Here is a 26,871-nt window from a genome sequence, read left to right on the forward strand (position 1 = left end):
CCCTGCTCTTCCTGATTGCTCTGGTCTGTAGTCAAGCGGGGTAATGGTAGTTGAGGTTGATGTCAGCTGTAATTTGTCAAAAATCACAGGTGCATCAATCTTTGGGATTAATAATGAAGAGGTGTATGAGACAGTCCCAATACTGACCCAGTAATTTTTAAGCTGGGAAAAGACCAATAACTATGGAACTTCCCAGCCTGATAATATCAGCTCACACCTTTACCTTTGCTGGTTATCAGAAGTAAGGGGAACCCCACTTTTTTTATTTATTCACTTAATACATGTACACTAAACTATACATGTAAAGCACTAATTATATTTCTCGGGGATATCTATCTGTTTATCTATCATCTTTGCACATCTTTAGAGCGTTTTTTTTCCTTTGTCAAAACGTTATTGATATACATAAATGTGGATTACATGCATTTTTGATGCAGTTCCGCTGCGTAAACGCACTAAAAACACATGTGCGTATTTTACCCTCAAAATTTCCACACCTAATGCAAGTCTATGGCAAAAATCCACATGGAAGACTGAGCATACCCGCAAGAGAAATTGACATGCTGCATCTTGGAAAAACGCATTGCAAGTGAGTTTATGCTGCGTAAAAAAGAAGCACAGTGGGCATGAGATTTCTATTAATCCCATCCATTTTGCTTGTCCTGCAGCAAAAATAGTCTGTGTCCAGAACACTAGTAGCACTGATGCTGGGAATGTACCCTTATACTTGCTGTTTGCATGTAGTGTACAGTAGTGTACAGTACTACCAAAAAAGGGTGATTGATAGCGATGGTCAGCCTGTTTACTGGATTATTTCTCATAATATAATCCGCTGGATGTGAAGTACAGGGGAGGCTAGAATGATCATCATGGTGGATGCTGTAGGTGGGAGTCCGTGTATGCAGCCATCATCTAGGCTGAGTCATGTTCTCAGAGATGTGAATATGTGTGGGAGGGGTGGGAGAAGCTGGAGGAGGGGAATGACCTGCAAACGTGGCTGGAAAATGACTGAAACGGGATCAGCTGGTAAAACAGAAGAAAAGAACGGAACACAGTTTTAGGATAGAATTTGGCAAAACCTCAACCAAAAGATTGAGCGGGAGCAAACAACAGGACTATCAGGTCAGATAGAGGGAGACTGAGAAATTCATGTAGAAAAGGAATGGGCTGAAATGGGAGGATGGAATGAAAGAGGGTAAAAGAATAAGGCATGGTAGGGAAGATCAGAGGATGGGAGACTAAGTAGAAAGAAGGGAATGAAGTGACAAGTCTGATGGAGGGATAGTGTCAGAAGTGAAATTAGATAGGTAAGGAGTGGATGGGGAGGTTGGAAGAAAAATACAGGCGGGGCTGTAATCTGATCCTCAGTATAAAGACATCTGGAACTTATGCATTACACGCTATTCACAGATGAATGGGACACAGGTAGCACTATGTCACACTAAATGCCGAAGTCGACGGCATTAGGAACTGTAGACTCTGAGCCGGCACCTGGTGCATTTCCCATACAGGTTGCCTTTAAAGCATACGTACCTGGATATTGATTATACCATATACTAAATCATCTGTGGATTATACTGGATGTTACTTGGGGATGTCAAAGGCATCATTTCTGTTGGACTAAACTGATATCATAAAAGGACGTTTTACAGTTAGTGCTGTGTTATTCTCATCCCTCACCTTTTACCAAAGTAAACTAGTGATTGCTCTAAATGTTGCCTTAATCCATGCGGCAAATACTATCAAATCATCCAATATATTAATATTTTTGATTCCGGCTGGAAAGGGGCTTCCAGCATCCAACAAGCGGATATGAAGCCCATGCAGAAGCTTTTCCAATTGCCAGTGACAGCGGTGAATCTAGTAAAGAATCACCGGTCAGAGGAGGCTAAAAGCCCAGTTCTGACACCAGATGGAGGAGTCCAAACTTTTTACAATGCGCTACAAGCAGATGAGCTGAAACTGCTCAAGTCTCCAGCTACCGAAACCAGCACAGAAAACAGTGGATCCAGCTCCCAAAGTCAGCCTCTGCGGTATGGAGCCCCTGAACTACCTCGTACCTGTGACTAGTACCTCTTTCATTTGCTTTAGTAATTCACAGGTTGCATATAGAGACAGTATATTTTTGTTAGCATGCTGTGTTTGGGTATTGACAATAGAAATACATAGATATACTTAATAATCAAATTGCTAATATGCCTTATTTAATGTTTTATTGTGAACATAAGCCTAAGTGAGAAATTTGGATGCAGTAACCTAATATCTTATTGTACAATTGCATCATTTTCTTGTAATATTTCTACTCTTCTCATTCCTGTGTTCTATAGTACCAGTCTGCATTCTCTGACTCCGGTGATCTAGCGTAGACATATACCATGTCCTTGTTTAAGTTTCAGATGATCAAATACCTACAGTTGACTGAAATGTGCCGTGTGTAGTAAAGAACAGGACATGTCCTTCACATAGGGCTTGTGAGCTGGAAAGTAAATAGAAGTGATGAAAAGCAAATGGCTCCAGACTAGTGATGAGCGAATGTGCTTGGATAACGTGCTATCGGGTGTTATCTGAGTATCTGGGGAATGCTCGGATAATATGTTCGAGTCCTCGCGGTTGCATGTTTTGGTGCTGTCTAACTGCTGCAAAATAGGCAGCCGCTGGGAATCGAACATGTTATCCGAGCATTACCCAGATTCTCAGATAACACCCGATAGCACGTTATCCGAGAACGTTCGCTCATCACTAGTCCAGACCTGTCAAACTCAGATAGAAGGCAGTGCAAACTTTATATTCAGTCCCAAGAACCCTTGCTTTCAATATGGTGGTCATCGCAACGATATTTGGGTAGAGTGCAGATGGCCCACTAGTGACTGGTCTCTCGATATTAATGGCAATACTAATAGTACAGAAAACAGACACCTCAATTGCTAACATTACAAGTTGTAACGGTCTACACAGTGGCGACATATTAGCAAAAAAAAGTGATAAAGCCGATAAAATACATGTAGTCAGTTTATCCATTGTGCTGTCATCTGGCTTAAGTGTCCCGACAATTTCTATAAAGTGGTGAAACTTTCATTTAATGCCTGGAAACAAACTTCGGATGGTAGTTTGTGTATTCTAAATTGCTGGGTGGTAAAATAGCTCAGGGGTGAGAAGTCTCACATGGCAATGTCTATTCTACAATGGAAGTGTCAGACTCACCGGAACGTAATCTTTGCAGGACTGTACTGCCCTAATGCAGAGAGCCCCATAGATGGTATGATATACATTGCTGCAGGGCAAAATATTTATTATTTTTCACTGTGAAACCTTATTGCTACTTTGGAAATGACAATGAAATTGGTCTAAAATGATAGCGATGACGTCACATGATTAATTACATTTTAGTCCTTTGTATAATTATGTCTTGTACTTTCTCCTAATTTACTGTACGACCTCGTCAGCTTCATGTACTGTGTGCGCATGCTCCAGAGCAGCGGCGGTACCTGAGTGACAGAGACACAGTCAGCGCAGCGGGAAGACAGCGTGCGTACCCCATTAACACCACTCACAATTGCGACGTCACAAAGCTGCTCATCACTGCGCAAGCGCGGGATTACTGAGAAGGTTCCTGGACTTCGAGCCAGTACTACAGATCAAACAAAGGGTGTGGATAAGATGACTAGCCCGTGACTGAAAGCCCACCCTTATGACTGAAAGATAAAGTTGAATATAATTATACAAAGTGATGTTTTGGAATGAATACTGCGCCATTTTGCTTGAAAGCAATGTGTTAGAGTATGTGCACACGATCAGTAAACGCTGCTGATTTGACACTACGTACATCCGCAGCCTCCAACCCACAGCGTCCAGATGTTACAGCATAGTGGATGGGATTTCAAGAAATCCCATGTCCACTATGCATCCACAGACACCCGCGGATCACCGGCGGAAAAGGACTCGCGGCACGTCTTTCCAGAAAGCCGCTTGTCTATTTATCTTGCGGAGATGCGAGCCTCCACAAGATAAATTTCACCCATACAATGTATTGGACGCGATGAATGCGCACGGTTCAATGAACACATGCGGAATCACCTGCATTTAATAGCCGGCAGCTCTTTGGATGCAGCGGACATGTGCTGCGACCAAAGCGCTGCCAATGCCTGAATGTCTGCACATACCCTCAGTGATGCAAATGTCATCACTAACAGCACATTGGCGCCAGTTTAATAGTGAAAAAGACGTGACTTGTTCCCTTTGACATCGTACCCTTTTCTGCTCTCCGGGCTTTTTAAGTACAAGTCTATTCAACTTTAGCATCTAGAGGGCAATGTACATAGCATCATTTAATGGAATTTAAGACCCGTGGTTGCTGTGACACCGTCGGTGGCCTATCTTACCCCTTTTCATCCTGGTGTAACAAGACGCTACTAATGAATATTTTAAAACCTAGTGTCAAGTTTTATGGTAGCAACAGACTGAGGACACGTATGACTTTCTTTTTTCTTTTTATACATTAATTAGCAGGCAAATAAGAATGGAAAAAGTAATGTTCCCAAAGTTATACTTTAAGCTCTTAATACAAGCAATAATATGGAGTATGTATAAAGTATATGTTTAATCAAATGCTAAAATGTATATAAAATAACACAAATCACGTACACACACATTTCCAGTTAGAATTTAAAGAGGTAATAGAGTTTCAAAGAAATATATGTGAAAAGGAAGATATCCAAAAGAAATTTGACCTGGATAATGAATTGTGTGCCAAAATATGTAGGGTACAATGAAGATGTCCGGTGCCTACCACTCCAGTACACAACGATACCACTGCGCAGAGGTGGACATGGCATTGGTGCAACCTGTGCAGCAGCACGGGGGCTCAAGAGGTAATGGGGGCAAATCTCCATCTCCAAAACTAGTGGAATTGTGGTTTATGGTGTACTATTAGACTGTAAAGGGCTCGTATATTGTTCTTGCACATGGGCCCTCTTCTGTCTATTATTATTATTCTGTACAAGCTCTATGTTCTGCCATGGGAATACGATCCTATTGTGTCTACAATAATACACATAACAGAGAGGTGGACTTTCAGTTTGGGGATCAAAAGTAATTTGGCACAATACATGCGGTGTCGGGAGGAAAAGTAAGTTCCAGCAACTATAGTGCTGGCAGAATGCTGCTGAAAAGGGACAGTATACTCAGAAAGGTTAGTTACAAAGTGTGATAATTCCTGAACATCTTGGACTAGCACTGTGTTTGCACTAAAAACAGCTGCAAGACCATGTGTTTCTACAGATTTTGGGTGAAAGTTCAGGTATGCTTTAATTATAGTTGATTCATAAAGTACATCATTGTGTCACCGGAAATATAAACCTTAATGTGGAATATAATCAGGGTCAGAATCTCTGGAAAATGTATACTGTATTTACAGGGTCCCGTAGTGTGTAGATGGTTAAATACATGAATTTCACAAATACAATGCAGCGAGTCCCACTTACCAGGTCATGTGAACACATCCATAAAAATCTCAGGTTCATAGTTAACATAATCTGTCAATCAGATACAACTTTGTGAATAAATCGGCTTTGGCGTTCTCATACAAGCCCAGCTTTCATGTGTCACTTACAATTTTTCTCTTTAGACACGATGACTTGAAAGAAATGTTGGACAGCAACAAGGATTCTCTGAAGCTGGAGGCTATGAAGAGGATAGTCGCTGTAAGTGTTTTTATTTTATTTTTTACCTAAATCTTCACACATATATACACTCACCGGCCACTTTATTAGGTACACCTGTCCAACTTCTTGTTAACACTTAATTTCTAATCAGCCAATCACATGGCGGCAACTCAGTGCATTTAGGCATGTAGACATGGTCAAGACAATCTCCTGCAGTTCAAACCGAGCATCAGTATGGGGAAGAAAGGTGATTTGAGTGCCTTTGAACGTGGCATGGTTGTTGGTGCCAGAAGGGCTGGTCTGAGTATTTCAGAAACTGCTGATCTACTGGGATTTTCACGCACAACCATCTCTAGGGTTTACAGAGAATGGTCCGAAAAAGAAAAAAAATCCAGTGAGCGGCAGTTCTGTGGGCGGAAATGCCTTGTTGATGCCAGAGGTCAGAGGAGAATGGGCAGACTGGTTCGAGCTGATAGAAAGGCAACAGTGACTCAAATTGCCACCCGTTACAACCAAGGTAGGCCTAAGAGCATCTCTGAACGCACAGTGCGTCGAACTTTGAGGCAGATGGGCTACAGCAGCAGAAGACCACACCGGGTACCACTCCTTTCAGCTAAGAACAGGAAACTGAGGCTACAATTTGTACAAGCTCATCGAAATTGGACAGTAGAAGATTGGAAAAACGTTGCTTGGTCTGATGAGTCTCGATTTCTGCTGCGACATTCGGATGGTAGGGTCAGAATTTGGCGTAAACAACATGAAAGCATGGATCCATCCTGCCTTGTATGGAGCATCTTTGGGATGTGCAGCCGACAAATCTGCGGCAACTGTGTGATGCCATCATGTCAATATGGACCAAAATCTCTGAGGAATGCTTCCAGCACCTTGTTGAATCTATGCCACGAAGAATTGAGGCAGTTCTGAAGGCAAAAGGGGGTCCAACCCGTTACTAGCATGGTGTACCTAATAAAGTGGCCGGTGAGTGTATATTATATGTCATTTCTTCTTTTCTTAGATGATAGCTCGAGGAAAGAATACATCCGATCTGTTTCCAGCTGTTGTGAAAAATGTGGCCTGCAAGAACATAGAGGTGAGCTGAGGAACGTGGCGACAAATGTGTGCGTGTTAGTTCAAGAAAAACTAAAAGTAAAGTCAGAAGCTAAGGCTCCATTCACACCATGTTTTTACCCTACGTTGGAGATACAGTTGGAGACATCACTAATGGACCCCCATTGTAAAAACATATATACCTTTGTATTTAGTAGTCTATCAGTGGACCATGCTATTCCATGCCACAAAAAGGTATGTCAACTGATACTGGCCCAATGGAGGCCAAAAGTCCACTCTGTCTGGTGAATAGAGCCTTATGGATATGCTTAGTGTATGAGCAGAGCAGTTTTCCTGCCAGATACGATAAAGGCTTCAATGATGATGTAAACATTGTCTTATATAATTTACATGGAATCTGTCACCAGGTTTTTGTCACCCAATCTCAGAACAGCATGATATAAAGTTTTCCACTGATGTGTCACTTACTGGTCTGCTTGCTGTAGCTTAGATAATCTGCTTATAAAACAGTGATTTTATCGCTAAAGTACTAGTAAACCTATTGCCATGTAGTCTTCCACATTTGTGAGCGCTGTATAACCCCACCCCCACCCCTGATTGGCAGAATGTTTGTGTACACTCTGCATAGGCAGAAAGTTGCCAATCAGTGATGTGGGCGGGGTAATACAGAGCTCAGCATTCACATTCAGAGAACCCCTAGATCTGCAGCGCATAAAACACTGATTTTATCAAAGCTAGCCCAGTAATTGACAAATCACTGGAATCAGGGTCTGTGCTCCTACATTCTACTATATTCAGATAGGGTAGCAAAAACCTGGTAAGAAGATTTTCCTTAACATTTACACATATATACAGTATGTATAGAGTATATATATATATATATATATATATATATATATATATACTCTATACATACTGTATATATGTGTAAATGTTATTATATTGTTATATATATATATTATGTTTTATAGGAGGGACTAACATGGTAATCGCAGTCAAAGCTAATTTTTTCGACTTCCTGTAACTAATCCTATGTATTTTATTCAGTTTCACCTAAGCTCAAAATTGTTAGTACTCGGCAGTGCGGCACCAAAACATAACTTCCAGCTCCTCAGTAGTTAGAGATGATGGACAGAAAAGGTTTGTATCAAGTTAGAAAGTTATTACCGAACCACTGCATAGATGGTAACTTGTAGATTACTGGGGGTCCGACTGTTAGGACCCCACAAAACTCAAGAATGCTCTTTTAATTGCGTATGGGACTTCTGTAGATACAGTAGCTAATCGATCAGTAAGTTATCCCGCATGTGAATAGTTGATGGCTCTTAAACTTGACAAAAGCACTTTAAAGAGCACTACCCCCCGAACTGTGAACATGTCACGTATTGTCAAATCAGAAACTGGACTAGTGGCCAAAGATCACTTTGCATTTTTGTTTGAGTAAGATCATTCTAATAATTTGTAGTGGCCGTCTTTTATAAACTTGACATCAGTAAGTGCAGCCTTAGGGTATGTGTCCACGTTCAGGATTGCATCAGGATTTTACATCAGTATTTGTAAGCCAAAACCAGGAGTGGGTGATAAATACAGAAGTGGTGCATATGTTTCTATTATACTTTTCCTCTAATTGTTCCACTCCTGGTTTTGGCTTACAAATACTGAGGTAAAATACTGACCAAATACTGCTAGTGTGACTGTGGCCTAAGGCTGCACTTACTGATGTCAAGTTTACAAAAAATGGCCACTGCAAATTATTAGAAAAATAGTGTTAAAATGTATTAATTTTCATTCCCAATAAATGAAAAAACTCTCTGTAATTATGTCACAATAATTTACAAAGATAAAGCGCTAAAAGGATGCATATTGGCAATTTAGCCTACAGAAATGAATACAATGCATGTCAGTAAGACCAAACATCCCCTAGGAGCCCAGCATTCAGCTTTCCACATTGTCAAAGCCAAACATATTTATCTTTGTAGGTGAAGAAGTTGGTTTATGTCTATTTGGTTCGATATGCTGAGGAACAACAGGATCTGGCTCTTCTCTCCATCTCCACCTTTCAGAGGGGGTTAAAGGTTGGTTGAGTAATGACTGTATTCTTAGAAGCTCCTGATTGTTTAATGTTGTGCCTTAGGGTATGTGTCCACGTTCAGGATTGCATCAGGATTTGGTCAGGATTTTACCTCAGTATTTGTAAGCCAAAACCAGGAGTGGGTGATAAATGCAGAAGTGGAGCATATGTTTCTATTATACTTTTCCTCTATTTGTTCCACTCCTGGTTTTGGCTTACAAATACTGATGTATAATACTGACCGAATCCTGATGCAATCCTGAACGTGGACACATACCCTTAAAGGGGTTGTAAATTCAGAAAATGTTAATTTTTTGTCGCTAAGTATTTTGGGGTTTTCTTCTAATATCCATTCCACCAGCTATACAGAAATACTGAATTCTTGCAGTTCTTCCTCTAACCATAGGGCCTCATAATAAGCTAAAATAATGTGTTCTCTAGAGATGATTTCTCAGCAGTCATCTCACTACCATCTCTGGCAGGATTACAATGATAGTTAACACCTCTAGATTAGGACCAAACAATTTACAATAGATGATGACAAAGCTCACCTCTTCCCACTTCCCGCACAGTGATCTCGGCCCAGGTCTCAGAGCATGGCCACTACACAAAAATATTTTACAATGTCTACTCGATGGTATTATGCTCCAGTAAGAATCAGTAAGGCTTTTGCAGATCAATTAGATCTATGTTGGAGGAAATGTGGCCAAAAAGGCAATATTATTCATATTTTTTGGTCATGTCCAAAAATTAGCCTAGGCTGGATGTGTTAATAATACTGAGGAGGTGCCCCGTTATGGAAATAAAGGTCTTTATTGCTTAATATTTTATGTCCAAAAATTAGACCCATTTGGAAAGAAATGAATGCTCTACTGAATAAAATGAAGAGTGATCCAGTAAAAATACCTCCTCAATTATCTCTGCTCTCCATCCAAGCTGGCATTCTTCCTACCCAGATTAGATACATGGCTCTGCACATCTTTGAAGTCACAAAAAACCTCATTGGATTTAAATGGAAATCAGTAGAAATCCCATCAATCACCAACATTGTAGATATAGTTTCTACTCATAAGTAATTTGAATTACCTGTTGCCTTAAAGAATAACAATATGCAGAAATACCTAGCTAGATGGGCTTTATGGAACTCGATATTTCCTCCGAGTAAAGAAAATCCCTTTTATGTAACAGATTTTTCTTTCTTAACCCGTTGCATTACTAATCAGTGTATATATATTGTAAAACTTGATTTTTGTGGTTATCTGAATCAGATGATTTTTCTTTTACCTTTCCCCTGACCTCTTTTTCCTATATCTTTCCTTCCATCTTTTTCTTATCTTTCCCTTCCTTTCCCCCTTTTCTTCCCCTATTTATCACCCACTCTTTTCCTTGATTAATCCTGTTTCTTTTTAGGTCGTTTAGAGACATGTGAATGGTTACTTTTTATATATGTAAAAAGAGCTTTTATTCTTGTTTATTTCCTTATATTTACATGTCGCCTCCCCCAGATATAAAAAACAATCCCTTAATAAAAATACCTTTGAGAAAGCATGCCCACAACACCATCCAAACAAAAGCGTCATAGCCAGACATTAGTATCATTATGGTCCACATGTCTGATGTAAAACATATCTCTGAACTTCTGTTAAAGGGAATCTGTCAGCAGGTTTTTGCTATGTAATCGGAGGACAGCATGAGATATCGGTTAAAAGACAGATTTCAACAATGTGTCACTTATCAGGCTATGTGCTGTTGTTTACTTACAATGAAGGTTTTATCAGTAGGGGATTATCATTGCTGTAGGAGTAGCAGGCCCTTTGAGCACTGATCCGACTCCGCCCCCTCCTCCTGTGATAAGCAGCTCACTGTCAATAAATAGACTATGTACATAGAGAGCTGTGGTGTGGGCAGGGTTAGCTTTCTGAGCTCTTCTACATGCTAAATCTAAGAACTATGAGTGTGTCACAACTACTGTACCCAGTAATCTAAGTGATATATCATTAGATTCAGAGTCTCTTTGTCTACATCATGCTGCTCTCAGAGGAGGTCACAAAAATCTGCTGACAGATTCCCTTTAACAGAGCAGAGCTGCACTCAGGTAAGAAGACTGCTCCCACAATCATAAGGTAAAACAAATGTTTCACTTAATTTAATAAAACTGTAGATCGGACAGTCAGTTTAACTTGAATTTGGCAATATTTTCTATAAAGAAGGGGGAGGGAAAACCATAGTACAGGCAATGTATTTCGCTGGGTATCTTTTGTGGGAAAACTATACAGTGAGATACGCTGTATTCTTCCTGTAAAGCTATACTTCAGGAGCCCTGCTAACTTCGACCTCTAATGGAAGTTTCTGAATTTCATGTGAACAGATCTTAACTGTGTTTTCTCCTGCAGGATCCTAACCAGCTAATCCGCGCCAGTGCTTTACGTGTCCTCTCCAGTATCCGTGTGCCAATCATTGTGCCAATTATGATGCTTGCAATAAAAGAAGCGGCGTCAGATATGTCTCCTTATGTACGAAAGACAGCAGCACATGCTATACCAAAACTGTATAGGTAACATCAAAATAATTCGAAAAATATCTTTAGCCATTTCTTCAATTGACATAGAGCAAATTTTTAAGTGTCACATAGCTTCTGACTTCATATAAATCCAACACAACAAAATAATATATTAATGCTGACCAGGTGCAAAATCTAAAATGCACAATGCTATGAAACCTGACTTTTTACTAAATAGTACCTATAAGAAGGGGTCCAGAAATGGTTTATATTGTGCATGCTACATGCAGATTTTGTGAAAATTTTCACTTTTTTCAGTTGGTGTTCACATTCATGTTTTGGTACTGTGCTATTACTTAGCGATTTCTTGGTTGTGCATCCTAATTAAAAAAATCTAGTCGTGGACAACCCCTTCTTGATCAAAATGTTTGGCGCCGTTAAAATAATAAAGCCTATACTCACCTCCCATGCCGATACCTTTCCCGCGGTGTTGGCACTCGCTCGCTCCCGGGCTCTCGTGCGGTGTTGTTAACATGACACCGGCGCCCAATCAGCACTGGCGTCACTGTCTCCACCTTCGGACAAATTGATCATGAAGAGGAAGTCTGGGCTGCAGCTGATCCAGGACTTCCTCTTTCTGTTTGATTTGTCCGCCAGTGCTAATTGGGCACTGGCATCACATGTCAAAACAACCACACGGGAGCCCCAGGTGAGCGAGTGCTGACACCTTCAGGAATGGCACCGGCACGGGAGATGAGTTTAAGCTTTATTATTTTATGGGGGCCAAGTGAGAAGTATGAGAAGAAGTTGTCCAAGTAGTGGACAACTTCTATAATGTTCTTAAAGGGGTTTCAAGCACAGTGAAGGTTTAGTACCTGTCTGATTGCTGGACACCCACGATCACTAGAACAGGCATCCTGAGTCCTCTATCCCTCCTCACTATACAGCAGCACTGGAGTTTATATAGAGCTGTAGTTGTAGATTTGCCCGGTCACTCTATTCAGTATAGGGCAGTCAGAAACAGCTGAATGGGCTTTTTCTGTCAACGCTATGGACAGTAAATGGAATACTGTCCTCCACCACTGCTCAATTCGAACTCTTGCATGACTTCACAGTGAGTGCGGAACCTGCGTTCTAGTGATTGGTGGATCTCTCCATTTGGGATGCCCATTTATTAGCAACTAGATGGTGGCCCGATTCTAACTCATCGGGTATTCTAGAATATGTATAGTAGTATATAGCACAGCCCACGTAGTATATAGCCCAGCCCACGCAGTATATAACACAGGCCACCTGGTGTATAACACAGCCCACGCAGTATATAACACAGGCCACATAGTGTATAACACAGCCCACGTAGTATATAAAACAGGACACGTAGTGTATAACACAGCCCACGTAGTGTATAACACAGGCCACGTAGTATAACACAGCCACGTAGTATATAGCACAGACACATAGTATATTGCACAGCCCACGTAGTATATTGCCCAGCCACGCAGTATATAACACAGCGCACGTAGTATATTGCACAGCCATGTAGTATATAGCACAGCCACGTAGTATATAGCACAGAGACGTAGTATATAACACAGCCCACGTAGTATATAACACAGCCCACGCAGTATATAACACAGCCCCCTGCAGTATATAACACAGCCCATGTAGTATATAACACAGTCCACGCAGTATATAACACAGTCCACGCAGTATATAACACAGCCCACGCAGTATATAACACAGCCCACGCAGTATATAACACAACCCACGTAGTATATAGCAATGTGGGCACCATATCCCTGTTAAAAAAAGACTTAAAATAAAAAATAGTTATATACTCACCTTCCGTCGGCCCCCGGATCCAGGCCAGGCATTTACCGATGCTCCTCGCGACGCTCCGGTCCCAAGCATAGGCAGCATCAATAGTAAAAAGTTGGTCACACAGGGTTAATAGCAGCGTTAACGGACTGCTAAAACCCTAGGTGGCCGCTGACTGAAGGGGAGTATGGAGGGGGCACTGACTGGAGGGGAGTAGGGAGCGGCCAATTCGCGCCTGGACTGTGCCTGTCGCTGATTGGTAGCAGCCAGCCAGCCGCGACCAATCAGCGATCCAGGATTTCCGCGACAGACAAACAGACGGAAGTTAGAAACAGACGGAAGTACCCCTTAGGCAATTATATATATAGATAGGGTACTGACTGTTGAATTTGGTGACCTTAGGTAACGTCCAACAGCTGTACAGTTGTAGGATAGACATGATGCCTAAAGGACGCTGTCTTGTCCTTAGTGTACTGCTCCCCTCTCTTTCTGCTTTTCATGCATTTACAGGTCAAGGCTCACAGTAATCTGAGCTGTGAGCTGGAAAGTAGGAGGGCTTCTGTATTCTGTCTGGTTATGTAACAAAAGAGTGAGATAGTTGCCCTGCACTGCAATACATAGTTTCTATGTTTTTTATCCTCATAGGTAGCACACAGCTCTTGCAGCATTATAGATGGTACTTTTTTAGCTTTCTTTTTAGTGCAGATTACATACTGAAAATTCACAGCAAAGGTGAAGTTTGACAAGTGATAATGAGATTTTCAAAACCCAATTTACGTGTCTCACTTGTGGATTTTAGGACATGGTGTAAATGTTCCAATTTGCAGCATGCTTATGATGTGGATATCCAGCAAATTTTTCCTTTGGAATCCACCATTGAATTGGCAAAGGCTAAAATCTGTAGCCACTGCGAAAATCCACATGTAACACTTGCAGATTTTTCCAGATTTGTATCAAATTCTACATTAGATTTACAATCTTTGTGTATTCATCTTTTTAAATCATAGGAGCTGATTTGTGATCCTTATACCTATAACATTGACAGATATTTTTGATTACATAACATACCCCCAAAAGATCCTTTTCTTTTCTGATGTTTTTCATTACCGTAACATTTTTTGCAGCTTGGATTCAGACCAGAAAGATCAGCTTATTGAAGTGATTGAGAAACTTTTATCTGACAAAACCACGGTGAGTTTCATTCTGTACACATGGCTAAGAGTGAAAGGAGTTCTGTGTTTTGGATAATCTATACTTGTTATGAATTGTCTAAGGCTAAGTTCACATGTCTGTTTGTCTTCATCTGTTCCATTTTAGGAACAGAAATTTGTAAATATTTCCCAAAAGGCACAATTGTATTTTGTATACATGTCTCATAATTAAAAAAAGATATCAGTGACCATTATATCCACCCTTCTTGTAATAACAATTAAAACAGCAGCTGCTAAGGGGCCTTATTCCCTCATTACCCTTTTCAAATGGTGATCTGGAATAAGGCTGTAGCGCCCCACGGAGTTGGAAAATCTCTGGGGTTTCGGCTACCGGGTGTAGCTGAAACCCTGGAGAACATGATCAGGGCCAGATTTTCAGGTGCCTGTTCTCATGATCGCTGTTATACAGTGAATAACGGCGATTACAAAAAAAAAAAACTGTGCCCGCTGTTACAATGCTTTCTCTTCTGACATGGTATACATGTCAGAGGAGAGAGAAATAATTCCTCTAAGACCCCTGATACCTCCGCCATCCCCAGGCTCTCCTGATCCGTCCCCTCGCCCTCCGAGCCATCGTCCTGGCGGGCGCATGCGCTGTGCGCCCACCAAAATCTACCGGCCGGTACCGGGCAACAATAGGGAGTTTTTACTATTGGTTACTTTTGATCACTGTGATAGACCCTATCACAGTGATCAAAAGAAAAAAAAGTGAATCAAATCCCCCTTTGTCTGTTTTTTTAGGATTGGGGATAGGGTTAGGGTTGGAGTTAGAATTGTTTTTTTTTTTCAAAAGTAAAAAAAAAATATGACGATATGACGGCTAGTGTTGAGCACAAGTTTGTCGGGTGCTCAGGTACGCACATAGTATCGTGGATCCCCGCATGTTTTTTTTTTGGTGTCTTATCAGCCACAAAATATGCAGAGCGGGGAATCGAGCATGTCACTCGAGCACCCGCGATACTCGTAGCCTCCTTGAGCACCCTATGCAAACTGGAGTAGAGAGCACTTGCACTCAACACTAATGACGACATATTCAATCTGACAACCTATAATCTTAGCAAATTCTGTGTCGTACCTGTAGGTTCAAAATGCTCACTATTCCCCTGGATAAAATCCTCGAGGGGTGTAGTTTCCAAAATGGGGTCACTTGTGGTGAGTTTCCATAGATTAGGTAGATCACGGACTCTGCAAACGCGACATGGCGTCCAGTAATGAGTCCAGCAAATTTTACTTTCAAAAAGTCATATGACGCTCCTTCCTTCTGAGCCCTGCCATGCGCCAAAACAGTCGATTTCCCCCACATATGGGGTATATGCATACTCAGGAGAAATTACACAACACATTTTGTGGTCCATTTTGTCCTGTTACCCTTGTGAAAATAAAAAAGTTTGGGTCTAAAGTAAATTTTTTGTGAAAAAAATTAAATAATTTTTTCCTTCCACATTGCTTCAGTTCTTGGGAAGCAACTGCAGGGTTAATATACTTCTTGAATGTGGTTTTAAGCACCTTGAGAGTTACAGTTTTTAGAATAGTGTCATTTTTGGGTATTTTCTGTCATATAGGCCCCTCAAAATCACTTCAAATAGGATGAGGTCCCTAAAAAAATGGTTTTGTAAAGATTGTTGGAAAAATGAGAAATCGCTGGTCAACTTTTAACCCTTATAATGTCCTAACAAAAAAAAAAATGTTTCCAAAATTGTGCTTGATGTAAATAGCTATTAACTATTTGTATGACATAGCTCTCTGATTTAAGGGCATAAAAATAAAAAGTTTGAAAATGGCAACATTTTCAAATTTTTTGCCAAATTTGCGTTGTTTTCATAAATAAACAAGTCATATCGAATACATTTTACCACTATCATGAAGTACAATATGTCACTAGAAAACATTCTCAGAATCAGTGGGATCCGTTGAAGCGTTCCAGAGTTATTACCACATAAAGTGACAGTGGTCAGAATTGTAAAGTTTGGCTTGGTCATTAAAGTCAAAATTGGCTCAGTCAATAAGGGGTTAAGAAAGGCTCACAAGTTTGCAATAGTGATAAGCGAGTAAGGGGGCCTTGTCACTATGCTTTCATCTTTAAAGTGGTTTTCCACTACCTGGACAACCCCTCCTCAATCATTAGGTTAATACCAAGTAAAATAATAACACCTATTGCTCACCCTGCGTTCTGGCGCAGTTTCATCGATGTCAGCACTGGCTTTCCTGGGGCTCAAGTGACAATCCCTGCGGCAATCAGCGGCCACTTCGCTGCACCCTCCTTCGGACCTAACTAACATCCGGAGGAAGCGAGAGCTGCAGCTGCTCTCTCACTTCCTCTGGGTGTCTGATTGATCCGAAGGAGGGTGTAGCGATGCAGCTTCTGATTGCCGCAGGGATTGTCACTTGAGCCCCAGGAAAGCCAGTGCCAACACCGCTGTAACAGCACCATCACCAGAGGCGAGTATAGGAGTTATTATTTTATAAAGGAGGAACATAGTGATTGAGAAGGGGTTGTCCAAGTAGTGGACAATACCTTTAAGGCCTTTACTGGTTATCCAAACAGTTGAGTACTTTGATAAAAATCATGGTTTTCTTAAAAGATGCAGACTTTTTCCTGTATCACCCCCAATCCGAAAAGGTCCAATTAGCTCATCTTTAATAATACCAGCTCATAACAGTACCCCACTTCTGCCATCTGAGTCAAAGTGGACGTCTGTACCTGTTACTGATTCAGCCACAGGCCTATAAAACCTTTGAATCTGTCTTCAGATATTTCTTGGCCCAGCCATGACATTTTCCCTTCTGTGCCTCATTCAGTGGTGGGCAGTTTTCGGCCTTCCTTACTTTAGCCATGTCTCTGAGCACTGATCACCTTGTACTTTTAGGCCTCCAGGGAGGTTGCCGCTCTGGAATATGACAGCACTTCCGGATAATGACTTCCTGGTCATTTCACATTTGATCCTTCTCAAATCTTTGGCAGTTAATGTGCGTCTTATTTTTTGTGTCCTTGTTGATTATTTGCTACAAAACTTTTAATGGTTCTATAATCACCCCACAAAATCTAAGCAATTTGAAGAATGCTGCACCCCTCTGTAAGAGCTATAACAATTTTTTACTTTTCAGTCAGTTAAATCTCTTTTCTGGCCCATTTTGACTGAAGAAAACAAGCTGCCTAGTAATTAATCACACCTTGATAAAGGGTATTGTATCCTTAGGCCTCACCCTCCTCATTACACAAATACGCATCACCTGACCTGCTTCATCCAATAAGCATTCAAGTTTGTATAGCTTGGCGTTGGAAAATCTGTATAAGGCTGAGATCACACTAAATGTATGAAAAATCGGTCCAAGTCTCCCTGCCGAGAGTCGCACAAGTGTTCTCCGTATGGTCATCCGTGTGTAATGCGTTTGCAATGCGATGATGCGATTTTCTCGCACCTATGTATCCGTACGACATGCGTATGGCTTTACATTTCTCACTGATTTTCACCATTGAATTAAATTGCTCACTGGGCTGAAATGAGGAAAATGTGTGCGTATTTGTCGCAAGCTAGACGAATGGTCCGTGTGGTGTCCGAGATTCTCGCACCAACAGGCTTGCATTAGCGAGTCTCGGTCAATATGCGCGTACAATCGCAGCATGCTGCAATTTTACACGCACGTCGAATACACCTGAGAAAAAATACTGTGATGTGAGCTGCCCCATAGATTAACACTGGTCCGAGTGTTATGCGTTGTTTTCTCGCATAGCACTCGCCTGTATTCTGCGATAGTGTGACGCCAGCCTTAGAATGATGATGTGGTCAATATATTCTTTTGCCTAATAATTGTGCGTGTAAGTCTTGCAGAATATGGTATAACTAGCTTTGATAATTATTTCATTGTTTTCCAAAGCTTGTTGCAGGAAGTGTAGTAATGGCTTTTGAAGAAGTATGTCCTGAACGCATCGACCTGATACATAAGAATTATCGCAAGTTGTGTAACCTGCTGATTGATGTGGAGGAATGGGGTCAGGTAGTCATTATCAACATGCTGACACGTTATGCAAGGACCCAGTTTCTGAACCCCAACCAAAATGTAAGTTAGGCTGAACCATAGTTCTTGATGTACTTTATTTCTAGATGCATATTTAATATACAGTTGTGTTCAAAAGTTTACATACCCCAGCAGAATTTTTGCTTTCTTGGCCCTTTTTCAGAGAATATGAATGATAACGTCAAAACTTTTTCTCCGCTCATGGTTAGTGGTTGGGCAACGTCATTTATTATCAAACTATTGTGTTTTCTCTTTTTAAATCATAATGACAACTCAAAACATCCAAATGACCCTGATCAAAAGTTCACATACCCCATTTAATATCGTGTATTGCCCCCTCTAACATCAATAACAGCTTGAAGTCTTTTGTGGTAGTTGTGGATGAGGTTTTTTATGTACTCAGATGATAAAGCTGCCCACTCTTCTTGACTGATATTGAGGTCAGGAGACTGAGATGGCCACTCCAGGACCTTCACTTTGTTCTGTTGTAGCCAATGACTGGTCGACCTGGCCTTGTGTTTTGGATCTTTGTCATGTTGGAACGTCCAAGTACGTCCCATGCGCAGCTTCTGTGCTGATGAGTGCGAATTTGCCTCCAGTATTTGCTGATAATGTGCTGGCATTCATCTTTCCTTCAACTTTGTCCAAGTTTCCTGTGCCTTTGTAGCTCACACATCCCCAAAATATCGGCGATCCACCTCCGTGCTTTACAGTAGGAATGGTGTTCCTTTTATCATAGGCCTTGTTTACCTCTCTCCAAATATAACGTTTATGGTTGTGGCCAAAAAGTTCAATTTTGGTCTCATCACTCTAAATTACCTTGTTCCAGAAGTTTTGAGGCTTCTTTCTGTGCTGTTTTGCGTATTGTAGGCGAGATACTTTGTGGCATTTGCCCATTTTTCTTCAAGTGCCTCCTTATTGTGCATCTTGAAACGGCCACACCGCTAGTTTTCAGAGAGCCCTGTATTTCAGCTGATGTTATTTGTGAGTTTTTCATTGCATCCCAAACAATTTTCCTGACAGGTGTACATGACATAAAATTGGGTCACATGTTCAGAGTGTTTGGACCTGACTGGTCAGAGTGTGAGGTCCTGTATGGCCTGTGTGTTGGAATGGAATGTCCTGGAGTGGACTGAATTTCTGGAAACACATGGTGAGGCCATGGACTGATGGCCTGTGTGTTGGAATGTCCTGGAGTGGACTGGATTCCTGGAAGCACATGGTGAGGCCATGGACTGAAGGCCTGTGTGTTGGAAGTGCCTGGGACCGGACTTCCTGAATAGCACACGGAGAGGCCGTATCTCCAGAGTCTGGGACGGCTTCTGTGTTGGGGAAGCTACAGTTCCTTCTGTGAATCTGGACTATCTGAGGTGCCCTGGTCACAAGGACAGTGATCCCAGTAAGGCAATTTTCCCCTGGGAACCAGTACTGACAGGAGTCAGTGTGTGGAGCAGGAGCTCCTGTAAGGTAACTCCAGATAAATGGGGTTACGGTCAGAGAAGTATCTGCCATTGGAACAGACTGTCGGTGGTTGTTATGTTCAGGGGATGTATATAATGAACTGCCGTGGTGTGGTTTATGATGCCTAAACAAATAGAGTGTTTTTGTGAGAAACCGTGCCTGAGTGCTTTAATTCCGTTGCCAAGCGAGTGTCCCATAACACACTCAGGTAGCGCTATCTCACAGTTGTCATTATGATTTAAAAAGAGAAAACACAGTATATTGACAATAAATGGCCTCACTCAACCACTAACCATGAGTGGAGAAAAAGTTTTGGTGTTATCATTCATATTCTCTGAAAAAAGGCCAAGAAAGCAAAAATTCGGCCTGGGTATGTAAACTTTTGAGCACAACTGTATGTCTTGCTTTATTGGTATTGCTGTTTCGTCCCACTCTTGCTCTCAGGAATCTCTTCTAGAAGAAAACCCAGAGAAAGCTTTTTATGGCTCAGATGATGATGAAGGAAGCAAGGAGGAAAAGACAGAACCATCTTCTGTTATCAAGCGCAAGCCATATATTATGGACCCAGACCACCGTCTTCTTCTTCGCAATACCAAGCCCCTCTTGCAGAGTCGCAATGCTGCGGTAAAATAAAGCTACTTGCTTTCTGGGTATACAATACTGTCAGTGTCATACATAGGACGTATTTGAACATACCTATTGTCCATTTGTCATTCACCTTGTTCATCACATGCAGAAAAGATAACATAAAATATCATATTATTGTCATAAAATATCATAAAATTTGTATTATGATAGACTTATTATATCTACTATTAAAAAGATTGGCTTAATGACAGCAAATGTTTAACGAAAAGTCAAGAATTATATGCAAGAAGAAATTATTATTAATATACAGTGCCTATAAGAACTTATATAGTGAGTGTTTTTTTTTCCTTTTTTTATAAATGTATACAGGTGGTTATGGCAGTGGCGCAATTGTACTTTCATCTGGCACCAAAAGCAGAAGTCGGTGTCATAGCAAAGGCCTTGGTTCGTTTGTTACGCAGTCACAGGTATTGAGAAAAATCATAAATATGTCCTCTATATAGTTAATTATGGGTTTATTATGTAAGGAAGCAAAGTAACACTCTTTCTTTTGAGAGTCCTTAATGCTGTCCTTAAATACACATTGCCAAAGATGTACTGAAAAGGAAGTTATATTGTGAGCCCCTATTGTGACAGTGATGATGATGTATGTAAAGCACTGTGGAAATCAATGGCGTTATATAAGTGAGTAAAATAAATAATAAAAAGAGTGTAGCATATAGATATATACAGTGGGGAAAAAAATATTTAGTCAGCGACCAATTGTGCAAGTTCACCCACTTAAAAAGATGAGAGAGGAATGCAATTGACATCATAGGTAGACCACAACTATGAGAGTCAAAATGAGAAAACAAATCCAGAAAATCACATTGTCTGATTTTGGTCACCTACAAACATGCAAGATTTCTGGCTAACACAGACCTGTAACTTTTTCTTTAAGAGGCTCCTCCATCCTTCACTCATTACCTGTAGTAATGGCACCTGTTTGCACTTGTGATCAGTATAAAAGACACCTGTCAACAACCTCAAACAGTCAAACTCCACTATGTTGAAGACCAAAGAGCTGTCAAATGACACCAGAAACAAAATTGTAGCCCTGCACCCGGCTGGGAAGACTGAATCTGCAATAGGCAAGCAGCTTGGTGTGATGAAATCAACTGTGGGAGCAATAATAAGAAAATGGAAGACATACAAGACCACTGAAAATCTCCCTCGATGTGGTGCTCCACGCAAGATCTCACCTCGTTATGTCAAAATTATCACAAGAACAAGCACATGAAGGTCCTGGAGTGGCCTAGCCAGTCTCCAGATCTCAACACCCATAGAAAACCTTTGAATGGAGTTGAAAGTCCATGTTGCCCAGTGACAGGCCCAAAACATCACTTCTGTAGAGGAGATCTGCATGGAGAAACAGGCCAACATACCACCAATAGTGTGTACCAACCTTGTGAAGACTTACAGAAAACATTTGACCACTGTCATTGCCAACAAAGGATATGTTACAAATAGTGTTGAGCATTCCGATACCGCAAGTATCGGGTATCGGCCGATACTTGCGGGTATCGGAATTCCGATACCGAGATTCGATACTTTTGTGGTATCGGGTATCGGTATCGAAACAACATTAATGTAAAAATGTGTAAAAGAGAGAATTAAAATAAAAAATATTGCTATACTCACCTCTCCGACGCAGCCTGCACCTTACCGAGGGAAACGGCAGCGTTCTTTGTTTAAAATTCGTGCTTTTCTTTCCTTACGTGAAGTCCCGGCTTGTGATTGGTCGCATGCCGCCCATGTGGCGGCGACGCAACCAATCACAGCAAGCCGTGACGTAATTTCAGGTCATTCAGTATTTTAAAATTACGCTCCGGCTTTGTGATTGGTTGCGTCGCAGTCACATGGGCGACGCAACCAATCACAGCAAGCCGTGACGTAATTTCAGGTCCTTAAGGATTTTAAAATTACGTCCCGGCTTTGTGATTGGTTGCGTCGCAGTCAACCAATCACAAGCCGGGAGGCTGGACACGCGCGCATTTTAAAATGCGCGCGTGTCCAGCCTCCCGGCTTGTGATTGGTTGACAGCGACGCAACCAATCACAAGCCGGGACGTCACGGGAGGCTGGACTCGCGCGCTTTTTAAAATGCGCGCGTGTCCAGCCTCCCGGCTTGTGATTGGTTGACAGCGACGCAACCAATCACAAGCCGGGACGTCACGGGAGGCTGGACACGCGCCCATTTTAAAATGCGCGCGTGTCCAGCCTCCCGTGACGTCACGGCTTGTGATTGGTTGCGTCGCCCATGTGACTGCGACGCAACCAATCACAAAGCCGGGACGTAATTTTAAAATCCTTAAGGACCTGAAATTACGTCACGGCTTGCTGTGATTGGTTGCGTCGCCCATGTGACTGCGACGCAACCAATCACAAAGCCGGAGCGTAATTTTAAAATACTGAATGACCTGAAATTACGTCACGGCTTGCTGTGATTGGTTGCGTCGCCGCCACATGGGCGGCATGCGACCAATCACAAGCCGGGACTTCACGTAAGGAAAGAAAAGCGCGAATTTTAAACAAAGAACGCTGCCGCTTCCCTCGGTAAGGTGCAGGCTGCGTCTGAGAGGTGAGTATAGCAATATTTTTTATTTTAATTCTTTCTTTTACACATTAATATGGATCCCAGGGCCTGAAGGAGAGTTTCCTCTCCTTCAGACCCTGAGAACCATCAGGAATACCGTCCGATACTTGAGTCCCATTGACTTGTATTGGTATCGGTATCGGATTGGATCCGATACTTTGCCGGTATCGGCCGATACTTTCCGATACCGATACTTTCAAGTATCGGACGGTATCGCTCAACACTAGTTACAAAATATTGAGATGAACTTTTGTTAATGACCAAATACTTATTTTCCACCATATTTTGCAAAATAAATCTTGCTAAATCAGACAAGGTGATTTTCTGGATTTGTTTTCTCATTTTGACTCTCATAGTTGTGGTCTACCTATGATGTCAATTACAGATCTCGCTCATTTTTTAGGGTATGTGCACACGTCAGGATTTCTTGCAGAAATTTTCCTGACAAAAAAAACGGAAATTTCTGCCAGAAATCCGCATGCGTTTTTTTTTTGCTTTTTGACGCGTTTTCTGTGCGTTTTTTCCCAGATGCATAGAAACGCAGAAAATCCGCAAAATTAATGAACATGCTCATTTTTTTACCGCGATGCATTTTTTTCGCAGAAAAAAACGCATCCATGTGCACAAAACATGCAGAATGCATTCTAAATGATAGAATGCATGCATTTTTAATGAGTTTTTATAGCGTTTTTAGCGCGAAAAAACGCGAAAAAAACACGAAAAAACCTGAATGTGTGCACATGGCCTTAAAGTTGGAGATCTTTCACAAGTGTAAATCAGTGCATATAAAAAGAGATCAGCTTATAGATACACACTATTGTGTCGTTAGCAGGAAGGAATACAGCCTGTTAAATAAATACACTAATACACACTTTGACAATAAATTGTCACACATAATAATGTAAATGTGAAGCCAGAGAAAATAACCTAAAAGATCACTTCTGCTTTACTCTGCTTTGAAAATAATATTTTCAAAATAAACTTTAATGCAAAAGTATAGGCAAGAAAAGCACGTAGTTTTCTTTTACCTGTTTCTGTAAACAGTCACACTTTTCTTCACTAGATTTATTTTCAGTCATCTGAGGTTCATTATCATTTCACTTTTCTTTTTGTTGTTCCTGCTCTTCTAACAATTATTCTCTCCCTTTCCAGTGAGGTGCAGTTTGTTGTGCTACAAAACGTAGCTACTATGTCAATCAAGAGGAGGGTAGGTAAAAAATGCTATGATTTTTAAAATTAAGTATGGTATATGATGCTTTTTTTTTAATACTTTTCATCATTTGTCAATGTACTTGGAAGAAACAGTCCTTTATCAGGCTCTCAGCTGCCACAATAAAGCAGTTGAAGTGTGTAGAAGGGGTAACAGGTTCTCGGTTGCCAGTCTAAGCATTGGCTCTTGATCATGTTGCAGGTGGGTAGATGAACTGATAGTAGCACTCTCCCTCTGCCTAACACCTCAGGTCAGTATTGACCATGTTATCCGAGGGATTATAATATTAAAATGTGTAGGGGTTCACTCGCTCAGATGCGTAGGATGAAACAGGAGGCACATTCTCTTCAGTGTTCATGTAGGTTTATTCACTCCATAAACTATTTAAGTCAGCAAAATAAAGGTAAACAGTCTTACAAATAGCCTTTGGCTCAGGCATAGGGAAACAAATGTCCGTTCCTTCAGGCTCAGTCCTGAAGCCTTAACACACTGTGGAGGCTTGCCCCTCCACACACACAGACTCCTGTCTGTAGAGTCCACCCTGGACACATGGAAATCTGTCCACCATGACAGACTCCCACACTCACTCCCATGTGCCAAACACACCTCCATTAAGGAGCCTGAAACCACACCCAGAACCCATCACATGATTAGACATGTGGTTGTGACATCACCACAGGTCCTGACACAAACATAGACAGGCATGGTTATGCCCCTTACCCAGGGGTGAGGTATATGGGTAGCCAGACCCTCCCATCTCTCATAGCTACCCCTAACCCGGACCCAAATATACTACACAACTCCTTATTACTTTATGAGCATTACAGAAAACACTCCGGGTCACATCACAGCGACAAGCCTTCTCTGTGATACATACCTCTCGTCGATTAGACACCCTTTAGCCATGCTACAAATGTTATAATTGATTATCAATCCTTTAGGTCCCTGATCATTGCCCTTAGTACCAAGTATTGGAACTTGACAGTATATATTATTGTAACGTTCTTCCGAAGCTCTGCTGTAAAAAAGGAGGCACTTTGAAAAGGAGCTTTCACCAAATTTTTCATGTTAAACTCGACACAGGATGGAATCGTGGCTGCATAGCGCAGTTAAAATATATTTATTATTTTTTAATTTTGCCTCTCCGTTACAGAGATATTAGCAATCACAGTATTTGTAACCTACTGAGTTAAATTTTTAACATCCAAGTGGGTGTTATCAAATAGTTTTCACTGGGGACCTGCACTTCTCACCCCTGTATGATGCTGACAAATCATAAGCAGGCAGCAACCCTCAAAGGAAGAAGAACACACCCCCTCCATAGCTCAGAGCAGGTTTCTCACTGTGTGAGTTGAAATGATAACACTCTGATCTTTTGGTCTAACATACTGCATGAGTCAGAATGGGGGAGGGGCAGTGCATCTGAGTTTAGCTGTGTCAAATTGCAAAACCTTCTATCAGCTCTCCTCCTCCCATAGCATTGTCACCTCTTTTAGAAATCAAACTTATGTCTGTTGTTGCCTACTTGTAATCTCTCAGCTGTTAGATCAGGGAAAACGCCCATTACTTTTCACACAGGAGTAGCCCAGAACAGACTGCTTCTGTGAGAGACATAATGATAGCCTGATCTGCTCTCACTGCAGAAGAAGTGCATTCCCCCAATGAAAACTGATAACACCCACTTGGACTAGTTAACTCACTAGCTGCCAAATAATTTGATTGCTTATATCTCAGACACGAAAAATTGAAATAAAAAAACAAACATTTTATTCCACTATATAGCCACTATTACTTTGTGTCCACTTTAAATGGAACTTGTCATGTAAAAAAATGCTATTAACATGCCGATATGGGGATAATCTTCACCAACTTTAGTATTTCTGTTTTTGCATTTTCATTTTTTGCTCCCCTTCTCCCCAGAGCCATAACTTTTTTTATTTTTTCGTCTATATGGCCATGTAAGGGCTTGTTTTTTTGCGGGACGAGCTGTACTTTTGAACAATACCATTGATTTTACCATATAGTGTACTGGAAAAAAGGAAAAAATTGCAGTGCGGTGAAATTGCAAAAAAAAGTGCAATTCCATAGTTATTTGAGTCTTTTTTTTCTATCATGTTCACTAAATACTAAAACTGACCGGCCATTATGATTCTACAGGTCATTACGAGTTCGTAGATAGCAAACATGTCTAGGTTTTTTTTTATTTAAGTGATAAAAGAAATCTAAAGTTTGTCTGGGGCCAGATGAAGGCTTATTTTTTGCGCCCTGCGCCAACATTTGTATAGATACTGTTTTGGGATAGATACAATGTTTTGATATTTTGTTGTTACATTTTATTGCAATGTTGTAGCAACCAAAAAAAACATAATTCTGGTAGTTTTTTTTTTTTTTATGCTGTTTACCGATCAGATTAATTCTTTTTACATTTTCATAGATCGGGCTTTTCTGAATGCAGTGATACTAAATATGTGTATTTTTAATTTTTTTAATTGTTTTATTTTGAATGGGGCAAAAAGTAGGTGAATAGAACTTTTTATATTTTTTAAATTCTTTTAAAACTTTTTTTTTACTGTTTACAATCTTCAATAGTCTCCTTAGGAGACTCGAATCTGTGATTTTCTGATCGCTTGTGC

The 26,871-nt window shown here is 41.0% G+C and overlaps 1 protein-coding gene across 4 annotated transcripts in view; it reads left to right on the forward strand.

Moving 5' to 3' along the window:
- Positions 1–26,871, forward strand: part of AP3B2 (adaptor related protein complex 3 subunit beta 2) — a 136,176-nt gene that overhangs the window by 25,237 nt on the left and 84,068 nt on the right. For 3 of the 4 annotated variants that reach the window (XR_013215677.1, XM_077263991.1, XM_077263990.1), the window contains exons 2-10: positions 5,624–5,699; positions 6,676–6,750; positions 8,708–8,803; positions 11,193–11,353; positions 14,242–14,308; positions 18,205–18,387; positions 20,251–20,430; positions 20,764–20,861; positions 24,181–24,235. Coding sequence is in view for 3 of the 4 variants with exons in the window: in XM_077263991.1 (XP_077120106.1) it covers positions 5,624–5,699; positions 6,676–6,750; positions 8,708–8,803; positions 11,193–11,353; positions 14,242–14,308; positions 18,205–18,387; positions 20,251–20,430; positions 20,764–20,861; positions 24,181–24,235 (991 nt within the window). In the remaining variant the exon portion in view is untranslated. Of the gene's footprint in view, positions 1–1,743; positions 2,034–5,623; positions 5,700–6,675; positions 6,751–8,707; positions 8,804–11,192; positions 11,354–14,241; positions 14,309–18,204; positions 18,388–20,250; positions 20,431–20,763; positions 20,862–24,180; positions 24,236–26,871 lie in introns of those variants that run through there. The other variant, XM_077263993.1, reaches the window with a different exon arrangement.

The sequence above is a fragment of the Ranitomeya variabilis genome, chromosome 5, assembly GCF_051348905.1.
Source record: "Ranitomeya variabilis isolate aRanVar5 chromosome 5, aRanVar5.hap1, whole genome shotgun sequence".
NCBI classification, from domain to species: Eukaryota; Metazoa; Chordata; class Amphibia; order Anura; family Dendrobatidae; genus Ranitomeya; species Ranitomeya variabilis.